We start from the raw sequence: 12233 nt of genomic DNA, 5'->3' as shown, positions 1-12233 counted from the left end.
TTACAATTCGCCCCTATATGCATTGAAATCCCAATGAAATGCGTAACCGCCCCCTCATGATGTGGCTCCAAGTGCAGATTGGGGAGGTAGTGTGCCTTTCACATATTCAAAGATAAAGATATCTAAGCTTTAACAATTTTGTAACAAGGCACATGGTACAAATAAGTAGTTCAATTCGCGTGTTTTGATTCAAGTCACACGTGAAAATTCAGGTTGCCTGCTCTAGAAGTATTAACTCAACATCTTCAAGTCATCTTGACAAGCTAGGCTCGCACTTAATTCTCTTTAACCCGAATTGTCTATTCCAGTCCACAAGCTCACGAGAAACTATGCCACAATCATTAAGGCTTAGTGTTCTTTTTTTTAGCTTCATCCACCCGTCTTCCTCAAGCTTCACCCCATCAACCCATTTGTGACTCCGCCCATTTTCTGACCTCGTCCATTCTAGTCAAATACCCTAAGCTGCTAAGTTTACCCAAAAAATACACAGTCTGATCCCAAAGAACTCTGCTCCTGAATTATAGATATAGTCTCTCATGTAATCTAAAAAAATATTACAGTCTTAGCCCTTGAACCTTGTAGATGCATAACATCACCTTGATGCCATTGCCGGGTAGTATCAATATATGGAGCCAAATTTTTATCTTGCAATGAGTATAGAAGGATCATCATCACTCTAGTATTTTATAAGAAGTAAAGGACCAACATGTCACTAATTAAAAAGACAGGGTGAACTAGATAATTGTATAAAGTACCAACAATTATAGGACCATGATCTTTTTATTAAACAAAAGTTCATGAAATCCCTCCAGAATCTTCTCTCTTACTTTATCTTTCTCCTCCATCATCCAGAGCTTTTTGAGTTCACTATATAGGAACTCTGTTTTCAGCTATCTAATCCTTGGCAATACTTAACATGATTACTTTATTAATCCTGTTACTAAACCTTGATTATGAAACGCTATTTGTCTCTCTTTCCTCGAACAAAATACAGGACATGCGATACCAAAACGTGACAATTATAAATCTATGTCATGTACATGATTCATTGTATATCCTATCTAATGCTTGTATTATTAATAAATTGATAAAGGAAGTATACATATGATTACACTGAACAAAGTGGTATAATATAGCACAGTAAAGGCAAGTGTAAGCAAGGACTTATTAAAATAATGAACAAGTAGATGATAATATAATTATGTTATCAATCGAAGATTCCAACCTTATGAAGCCAAAGTAAAAAAACAAAAGTTTGGCGAGGTCTTCAACTTCTGTTAATAAACATGCAGATTATAGCGGTCAGAGACCAGTAATCTGCATATGAGAATGGATGTTTGTCCAAAAAACATCACTGAAAAATAATGTAGGATTTAGCCATGACTAATATGCAGAATAAGATCAAGTAATAGAAAATACATGATAATTGTTTTTAAAAGTCACAAAATTTAGTCGTGAAAAGATAAGCGATGTGTAATTAGGCCTAGCTGCTAATTCAATCAATTCAACTAAACTAGAGGAAATTAGGAATATAGGGGAAGAATGGAATTGAATTGACGAAGGAACTACCTAACTAAAAGGCACCACTTTAATACACTAAATAATGACTAAACATGTAGTTTTGGCATGTTATATAGTACCTTTTTAAAAAGTTATTTAAAACAAAGGCGTGTAAAGCAACGGAGGATTACACTTGGTTCATTTGTTTTGCATTGTGGCGCTATTGGAAAAAGCTAAAGATTCTAACTTTCTTTGATCAGTAGTTACCTTCCTTATGCCCTGGCATATATGTGTGTAAAAGAATAAAGCGGGAAGCTTCTTGTTTTTAATTAATTCCTTCTGAATAATAAGAAACTTGATACATAGTTTTCATCTTCATGTCATGTTCTACAAAGGGTGAAAAATAGTGAAGGGTAAATCACTTTTCCAAGAGGTAAACAGTTTTTTATAGATTAACTATTGAGCAACTAGTACTTTGAGTGGGAAACTCACAATAAAGTGATAAACATAAGTGTTGGTATTGAAGGCGATGATGATCGATGACAAGTTTAGAAATCTTGTCAAGGTATTGATATTGATTGCTATTAATTAGGAGTTAAAAGAAGCTTCCCAACTTGGCATTCAGTTGAATATAACATCATTTGTAGAGATAATAATATAGATCATTTACATGAAAAAAAAAAGTCTAAGATAAGTTTAGGGTTTAGGCACAGAGACGTTGTGCATCTAATGAAGGCACAAACTTAGAAAAACTTCTCATTCTTCCAGATGGATGTTTCTCCCTCGCGATAGACGGATTCTCTTCCACATAAGGTGGTTTTGCAATCTAAATAAGTGAGTTTTTTTTCTCAGGTTTTAGTATGTGATTTCTCACATTTTTCTATGACCAACATCGGTTTCCCTCATTAATTTCCCCCATAGGATGTCGTTGCGACCATCATCTCCCTTTCATCACCCCCTACAAAAATTTGCGGGGGTTTTTCCGTCACTTTGCGGCGGTTTCCAGCCTCCGCAAAGTCTAAGCTCCTTAAAGCTATTTTTGATTGTCTTTAACCGCCAGAATGTGTAAGATACCACCACTAACTACAAAAATGCTAAATTCAGTCAGACAGAGGAAAATTCAATACAATTTTCTTGGCCAGCCCATTGAACCTCTTTTTTTCCGATTGTGTAAGTGGACTGTTTCATCAAAAGGCCCGTTATAACCTTGCATAAATTTATTATTTCTGGATCAAACCAAACCCAATACTGTAAACCCAAAATTACCTCCTCGTTAGAATTTGAAAATATATATCTTATAATACCATTAATCAATTTTTTTAAATGACTTTAATCATATTTAGAATCTTATAATATTTAGATATTATTATAATTTAATTTTGTTTTTTGCAATCTAAGATAATTTTAAATTATTCAGATTAATTGTTTTTGTGTTTGGAAAAAATCCTGCTGGAAGAGTTAGCCCCACCATAATAGGGGTGTTCCCAGCTCGAACAAGATTGTCTCCAAAGAATGACACATGTCTTACACCAAAATGGTTACAGGAGGAGAAGTAACAAATTAAAAACCAAAACTAATTAACTGCATTTAAATACAAAGAAACACAAACAAACGACGGAGGCAAACAAACGACGGAGGCGACGCCAAATCTCCCAATTTGATTTGGGTGTCATGAGAGTTAAATTTTTATGTGTTTTTTTTTTAATAGACAATTGTTAGTTGTTAATTGTTAGCAAATTAGTTCTTTCCCTAGGGTTTGGACCCTGACCCTTCACCCTTCATTTCCCTTAACTCACCAAGTGAGTTACTATCCCACCCTTTTATGTGTTAAATTGTCATCACAAATCTGAGTATAGGTGGGAATAGGCCAGACTGTTCGTAAGGGCCTACGGCATAGCCTACCACAGGCCCAGGCCAGGCCAGGCCAAATTGGTAAATAGGCAAGGCTTAGGCTTTTTGAAAAGCCTATTTAGTTAAAAAGGCCAGGCTCAGGCCATTCAACAAGCCTTGTAAGCCTTACAGGCTAGTCTATTTAAGTAAATATGATTAGTATTTTTTTGGTAAATTGTAAATATGATAAGTATAAATATATTTTATGTAACACCCCGATTTTGGTAGCGTCACTTTAGTAACCAAAAGTAAACTTAATGCGGAAAAACGTGAATATTTTTTTTTGATAATAACTAAGACAAGACTGAAATAAATAAAACCCGAATGCGAAAAGCAATATAACTAATGTACAATATATAAACAGCCCCCGCTGTAAGTAACAACCTCGTCACGAGTAACCTCCAGTGACGGAAAGATAAGTGCAACGCCCGTAGGCAATATATACAAACCAAATGAAAAGGGTGAAGTGCCCGCAACACTATCCCTCAAAACTGAGAATCAGCTGACCCAATGGCCTGAAGATAAGACCTCCTAAGTCCAACCAACTCTCTGTGATCCCCATAAGGAAACCACACAAAAAGCTATAGGCGGATCTACCCTGTCCCCTAAGTAACAAAAGAAGCAAGACTGTCAGAGCTAAAACTCTACTCCTACACTAATCCTAACTCGAGGAGCTCATACCAACACTCAGAACTATGTGCTAGCATGATCGTCGTCTGAATCAGAATCCAGAACGACCAAGTCTATCAACCCTATCCGTCCTCCCCTCGCACCTGCAATGCTCTCCGAAGCTGGACTCACGGGCTTAGGGCCCGAACCCTGATCATCAATGATCGCAACGGAGGGTGCACTAGACCCTGCCGAAGGCACTCCCGCTGGAATCTCCTCTGAGGGATCCTCCTCCTCTGAAGATGACGGTGGCGGCGGTGCTCCTCCAAGACCTGGTCCGCAGTGAACGCCCGGTGGCAAGTTGAAGCTGATAGAGCATCGCCTCAACACTCCTGACCTCAAGAGTCCTCCACTGTCCACGTGGTCCTCCATGACACGCCCCGAATAGGTCGCTCGGTGGCTCGCGGGGTCAACCACCCACGACCCGGGGTCGTCCTGATCTATCATCTCATACCTAATCCCCCCCGAAGGGTGGACCATGGTGTACCAGTCCGCAATATTCATCTGACAAAAGGCGTTGTCCGCCAAAACACACACAGAAGACGCGAGGGTCAACTCTAAAGAACTATGTAGATAATAAACCCAATAGGTACAAATAATAGATAGCCACTTAGGCTTATAACTAGAGATATCATTCCTAGGGTTGCATGTTCCACAAAATCATAACGACAATAATAACAATTAGCATGTTCCAAGTAAGTTTATCAAATAGCAACCACACTCATCAACTAAGTCAGTATGCATGTTGCGTGATATGTATGCAGGTTAACCCAGTCAACCAATATGCAATCCGGAAACGGATGGACATCATCGGATCAGCCCTTCACCAGCCACGGTGGTGCCATTTCGGCCCGTGATGTCTCTTACTCCCACTGGGTAGTCAGATCAGCAGTAAACCCGTAGGCCTGCCATTTCGGTCTGCTACAAGAGACGTCTACAAACGCTCTTTCACGGCATTCCGGGTCTTATGACCATTTTGGAAACCGACGAGGTCCAGAGTACGTCCTGTGTTAATACCTCATTAATGTTGCATGTATGCAAAATGATTAGTCAAACAACGTCTCCGACCTCACTCGACACGTCGCCACGTGTTCTAGGGAAGTTAAAGTCTCTAAAAGCTTACCCTAAGGTAAAGTCGATTCTGCGACCAAAAGACACACTTCATAACGACACATAGCTGCTCCAACAACACCACAACACACGCTGCTCCAACAGCACAATAACACACGCTGCTCCAACAGCACAACAATAACCGCTGCTCCAACAGCACAACATCAAACGCTGCTCCAACAGCACAACATCAAACGCTGCTCCAACAGCACAATGACAACATACTCAACACTTGGATCCGACGACACTCCTCGTTTTCCCAAAATTAAGATTTCACTTCCAATGCCTTCCTTCGAGGTTGTTATCATTACTTAAAGATTTAGAGGTTATTTAAGGTCTTATGAGTTTTCTTTATAAAATAGATTCCATTTTGTCTTATCGCAAGTCTTATACATTTGCAGGATCTCCCAATCCCAAGTCGCTTCCAGAGGATGTCTCGATCCACTAAACCAAATCAAGGCCCGAACCTCGTTCGTCCTATCAAACTTTCTCAAAACTCTCAAAATAAAATCGGCATGACCTGCCCGCTATTCTCACCATTCAGAATCTCAGATTTCCAGTGTGAAGCATATTTAAATCATCACAATCAACAACATGTCATATATCAAGAAATCTCAACATTAACACTTAGCACTTAGCATATAAAGCATGCACCACACATCCTAGATTACCCACATAGCACATAGCATGTAAGTAAATCTTCAAAAACATTCAGTAGATGAATCATCTACATTGTCAGCCGAAGCCTCAGAAAACATTTTCAATCACACACAATCTCAGTGCATAAACAGTAAACAATGTCGAAACATTGACCCTAAGCATTAACTAGAGATTCAGTGAGAAGCCCTCACCTGAAAGATCTCCAGAACGATCAACTAGTGCTTCCTCGCACTCAAAGTGTTGCTCCTCGGGGAAATCCTCGAAAGTACCTTTACAACAAAATCACAGAATACTATAAGAATCTATCGAAAACTAAGCTATCGATACTTACTAAGGTTACTCGAAGTAATCTATGCTCTAAGGTACGATAATCTAGCGCGAAAGGACAAGTTTTCGGAAAAGGAAATTTCCTCCTCCCCCCTCTAATAGGCTCGGCCACTTTGGCTAATTATGGGGCTCGATTTTTCTTCGATCAAACTTGGTTCCTATGCTTTCATAAGCCGTAACTAAGGGTATTCTGAACTCGGAAAAAATTATCGGATCAAAAACTGTCGCAGGGGTATTTTGGTCATGATTTTTAACTTAGGATTTTCAAAACTGAAATCCCAAAAACCAAATTTTGCAGGGACGTTACTAACGACGTTTATGACAGCTAATCCTACTAGCACTAAGCTAAGGCGATAGTTTACAGCCTAAAGATTGGAGCTTTACACCAAAAACTACATAAATGGGTATTTTAGGCTCAAATTGATTCCGGCGGAAATCCGGCGACATAACGGAAAATCCAACCCGGCAGAAGTGATCTTGGGCATACATAGAAGAGGTTTAGAATCAGAAATGAAAGATTCAGGATAGTTTTGCAAAAACCCATAAACTATCCGCTCAGAAAACTCTACAGAAAAGCTATGGAAAAGCGATCAGAGGTAAGGATTAGCGACTATACCTCGAAGCCTTGAAGTAGCAACTGATTGATCGACGATCAAGCAAACGATGAAGAAAAACTCTTCTTCCTTCTTCCTTGTTCTTGGCCGCGGTTTAGAGGAGAGAAAATGGAGGAAAATTGTGTTTTTTCTTCCTTTATTTGCTATATATAGAAGGTGGAAATTCGCGGGAAAATGAAAGTTTCGCGAATCCGATTTTTCCGGCGTCATTCTCCATGAATTCTAAGATAGGTTTTGGCAAAGGAATTCCTAAGCTAAGAAGATGTCTCCTTGTATTTTTTGCAACTAATGCAAAGTCGGTGCAAAGTCGGTGTAAAACTATTTTACCCGATAAGTTGCTTTTTGCCTCGAATGTCGGAATGGAAAACTTCCTTCTGAAGAAAGATTGAAATCATCAAGAGAAATGGGTGTACGCGTGTGGAATATTCATTTGAAGCTCTGAATAGATAAAGTCTTCATTGTCGAGAAATTCTAGGGTTTTGAAATACCAGGGTTTCGGTTTCGGCAAACTTCCGGTGATTGGAATCGGACGTTCGTAGATCCTAGAGTTTCGCCTCGAGACGATCGTGATATATGGAAAAAGAGAAGTTCTAACATTTCTCTGAAGATTTTTGGAATTAACTGCCATCGTGCCTAAAAGTGAAAATTAGCTATATACTAGGGTTTCTGACCTAGGTTTAAGCGTAAAACGTTCGTGCTATAACTTTTATCGATCATAATGCAATCCTTGAACTTTTCCTGAACTTTCTCCTTCATAAATATATTTCATTTAATAAACTTTCGTTCAGGTTTTCCTTCACATTACATCAACCCTAATCGTGAATAAGAAGTTTATTCACTTAGCATAAGCTTAAAAACTTGGGCCTTACATTACTACCCTCCAAAAAGAAAGTTTCGACCTCGAAACTTAAGGGTTAGTAAAAAGTTCTGGATACTGTTCTTGAATCTTCTCCTTCAGCTCCCATGTCGCATCACCAGTGTCTTTATTCCAAATGCCCTTCACTAACTCGATCTCTTTCCCCCTTAACTGTTTTATCCTGGTGTCACCAATGCTAATTGGCGGTGTCTCGAAAAACATATCGTCCTCCTACTCTCTGTTGTCCGGTTCGACCACTTGCATCGGGTCTCCGTTGGAAATAATATTTGTTGGCATTCGTGCAATCGCACAGCCTTTACCACTTATTCCTTTGCTTTTGTTCGTCCAAAATGTTGATTAGAAACTCGGTACATCTCTATGCTTCGGAGTGAATGCTCAACTTGAGTCTTAATACCTTGTGCATCACAAGACTCATTCCCTTTAACATCTAACAATCCATTATTGTTGTCTTCGTCCTCAAAGTCGGGAAATTCTAGGGTTTTGAAATACCAGGGTTTCGGTTTCGGCAAACTTCCGATGATTGGAATCGGACGTTCGTAGATCCTAGAGTTTCGCCTCGAGACGATCGTGATATATGGAAAAAGAGAAGTTCTAACATTTCTCTGAAGATTTTTGGAATTAACTGCCATCGTGCCTAAAAGTGAAAATTAGCTATATACTAGGGTTTCTGACCTAGGTTTAAGCGTAAAACGTTCGTGCTATAACTTTTATCGATCATAATGCAATCCTTGAACTTTTCCTGAACTTTCTCCTTCATAAATATATTTCATTTAATAAACTTTCGTTCAGGTTTTCCTTCACATTACATCAACCCTAATCGTGAATAAGAAGTTTATTCACTTAGCATAAGCTTAAAAACTTGGGCCTTACATTTTACCCTTGATGATGTCTATATATTAGAAATTTATAATAATATCTTGATATTATATACTTATTGAGATTTTTATATATTTAAGCAAATTGACTTATATAACGATTCAGAGTTATAAGTCTTTTTAAAAATAAATATATGACGTATTTAAATATCTTAATATGACGTGTGATTTTAAATTGACTCTCCAACTCTAAGAAACCAACATAATCTCGTTTAGTTTCATCACTACCTATTAGCTAATAATATTATAAGTCTGATTGTTGAAAAGATTATTTTAGTATAATTTAACCTGTTAGCTTATAAGTTTGATAGCTTCTTTACAGATAAATTTGTTAACAAACGTAAAACTCTTGTTGTGAAACGGGCCTTTAAACAGGCTACTAGGCCAAGCCAGGCTTTCGGAAGGCCCAGGCCAGGCTCAAAAAAAGCCTTTGATAGGTCATAGGTCAGGCTCAGGCCTTAAGATTTTTAAACAGGCTAGGCCTATTTAAGCAAAGCCTACCTAGGCCCAGCCTATTCCCACCCTATAGGTATGGTTAACCAAAAATGCAAGTCCTAAAATTGGGTGCCCACTAGGGTGGATCTTTATTAATTTTGTCAACCGGTTTACAAGGCGTATATTAGACTTTGCCCCTTCCTCTACTTCTCCCTCCCACTCTTCCTCTAACCGTATTCTTCCGAGTCCCAACGACCTAGCAACCTCCGTGATTTTCCTTTTTCCTCTTTCCCCGTCTCACTCTCATTGCAGAGGCTAACATGTGATGGTAGAATTGTCATCGCTGCATATCTGGTTGGAACCCTTGAGAAAGAAAGAAGTGAAAGATGAAATTGGCTTTGTAACCTAAGAGAAGCATCAAAATCAAAACCAGATAACACCCTGAGAAGAACACACAACATTCATAATAAAACCACCATATCTGAGGTCCCAACTTCTAGAATGCACATATCCATCAATCACCCCGTAGTAGCCAGAGAAGATAAGTAGCAACCACCACCTTGATGGACGTAGGAGGGGAAGCCGCGACTGAAGAAGAGGAGGATTATACAAAATTGTGGGTTTAGTGTTTTCCAGTGGAAGGAGGTTATAGTCTTAATGTCAGAGATGTCGCAACCTTACTCTCCAATGCGTCCAGATCGGGCTTCCACCACGTCACCTTTTCAGACTTTTAGCAACCATGGACATGCAGATGTGGTTCTGATCGTTTATGCAACCAGTTAAGATGTGGTTCAGATCGAGCTTCCAACCTTCAACCACGCCGGAGTTCTCGCCTTGACACCATCAAACAAGATATGATCCTTCTTCGAGGCACTCTCCTTCTCTTCTTTCTCACAAAGGAAAACCTTCATCGCGCGACCATCGATAGTGCCTTCCATAAGCTTTGTGAGAGAGATGGGTTGAGTGTTGGATCAAATTGAATTACCATTTATGTTTATGTCCTTTTTACTTCTATTTCATTGGTGCACCGGTGGACCAAAACAATAATAGTACACCCTAATGGGCACCCTAAAATTAAACTCTCAACATAAAACTTTAAACATTCCTTTTTTACGATTGTGATGGACACTCTAATATATTAGTTAGTTTTCCAAGACTATCAATTTGCATTTTCAGCCTAGAAAACCTTCATTACTAAGAAACCACGTGTGTGTCAAGACTACAACACGTGTCACACGATGGTTACATCTAAAAATCCCTAAACGGTGCAGTATATAAGATAAAAGCACTTCACTTCTTTTCTTTTGCGTGTCCTAATCAAAGAGAGAATACAGGATCCAAACTCATTCTCTGCTAACTACTTCCGATCGAAGAAAAGAATCATTCACCGGAGATCTCATCGGACGGTCACGATGGCGCTAGAGTGGGTTGTTCTCGGTTACGCTGCCGCCGCGGAGGCGATAATGGTGCTGCTGCTCACGATCCCCGGCCTCGACGGTCTCCGGAAGGGCCTCGTCGCGGTCACCAGGAACCTCCTCAAGCCGTTCCTGTCGGTGGTGCCGTTCTGTCTCTTCCTCCTGATGGACATTTACTGGAAGTACGAGACGCGGCCAAGCTGCGACGGTGATTCCTGCACTCCGACGGAGCACCTCCGTCACCAGAAATCCATCATGAAGAGCCAGCGCAACGCGCTCCTCATCGCTTCCGCGCTCCTCTTCTACTGGCTTCTCTACTCCGTCACCAACCTCGTTGTCAGGATCGAGCACCTCAACCAGCGCCTCGAACGCCTCAAGAATCGCGACTGAACGGTTCAATTCTCTTATGTCCATTCCTGATTTTGTGTTCTCCGCCTACAGTTTTCGTTGTTATCTTAGAAACCATTTAATTTTCTTGTGTTTTTGTTCTTAATTCTGAATCGATGTTTGAATGATGACGATTAATCATCGTAGCTATGTTGTTTCTCTGCCATTTGAATTTGCACGAATTGAGATCTAGGGTTCCTTTATTTGGGGATTTTGCCACTGTTGCAGTAATTTATGGTCTGTGATCTAATTAATTGGCTGAATGTAGGATTTAAATGTGCTTTATGCAACAAATTATATTCTAGGTTTGAATTCTGCTTGAACTACATTTGATTTGGTTGAAGTTTTGTAGATGGAAAAGGCAATGTGAGCTATATGGTCTGACCACTGGTTTCTCTGTGAAACTGGGTACTCTTGCTATGTGTTTGAATTCAAGTATTTCTTCTAGTTTTGTTAACTCACTACAAATTCTTGTTTCATGCTTTAGAAGCTTGTTGATATGACATTTATGTGCAACTGTTTGTAATGTTAATAGGTCCTCTTTGTTAGCAAACTTAGTTTTGGTTTGTTAAGGTCATTAGTAAGGTTCTCTACAGGCTATAGTGTTGATTCAGCATAGCATGTTTTGAAGTTTTAAGAAGTTTGTTAGAATTTTTAGAAACTTCTGGAGATGGGGTTGTTGTCTTAGTATGATCATAGGTTTTCCTCGTTCTGTTGTTGCGTGCAACAACAGAATCTTGTAGTCTTGTTCTGCTCAAGTGCTTTGTTCTGCTGTTTGTGATGCTTTGAAATCTACCTTGGCTAGGATGTCCTATTACTTCATACATTGTTCTCTTTTGAATATCTTGCCTAATTTCTGGTTTGTGTTCTTGGAGTAGAACACTTCTTAGATGGAAGTCTTAGCCATAGTTAGACACAGATTCTTAAGATACCTTAAAACAGAGAAGGTATAGTTGCTTTGTTGATTATTTCATCTGACAATAAGATCAGCAACAAATGAATTTCAACAGTGTTTGACAGGCAGAACTAAGAAATCCTTGTTTGATCACAAACCAAGCATTGGCCACTTTTTTTCCTACATTCCATTTGATTTGTTTAAAATTGATGTTTATGATGTACACATTAGGAAAGTGCTTTGCATCTGCCTCCTGACAACTTAATTTGGAGTACAATATTTTACACGACTGAGAACCATATGTTGTGTACTTTGGAAGCTTCTTTTTCTCTCAATTTTCTCAGCTAACCCGCGAATATAGAGTTAGGATGACTATATAGTTTATAACAGATAGTTGGTCAGTGTTACATATGAAGCTTCCTTAGTTATTCAGCCAGTTCTGCTGCCAATATTTCTGCTTATCACTGTTGTTGTTGTTGTCTGTTCTTCCATCAGTTAATGTGTTTTTTTACCATTGATACTATTTTTAATGCTTCCAATGTAGCCTGTATCTGCATCGTAACAAACTTGAATATGTAC

The 12233-nt window shown here is 39.1% G+C and overlaps 1 protein-coding gene across 1 annotated transcript; it reads left to right on the top strand.

The window, feature by feature from the left end:
- The first annotated feature begins 10238 nt into the window (after positions 1-10238).
- LOC130715255 (uncharacterized) lies at positions 10239-10962 on the top strand. The gene has a single exon (XM_057565335.1). It carries the CDS (start codon positions 10370-10372, stop codon positions 10760-10762), a length of 393 nt encoding a protein of 130 aa, XP_057421318.1. The 5' UTR covers positions 10239-10369; the 3' UTR covers positions 10763-10962.
- Positions 10963-12233: the final 1271 nt, after the last annotated feature.

This window comes from Lotus japonicus, chromosome 4 (assembly GCF_012489685.1).
Source record: "Lotus japonicus ecotype B-129 chromosome 4, LjGifu_v1.2".
Lineage (NCBI taxonomy): Eukaryota > Viridiplantae > Streptophyta > Magnoliopsida > Fabales > Fabaceae > Lotus > Lotus japonicus.
The sequence above is the reverse complement of the archived record's forward strand: the minus strand, read 5'-3'. Positions and strand labels throughout refer to the sequence as shown.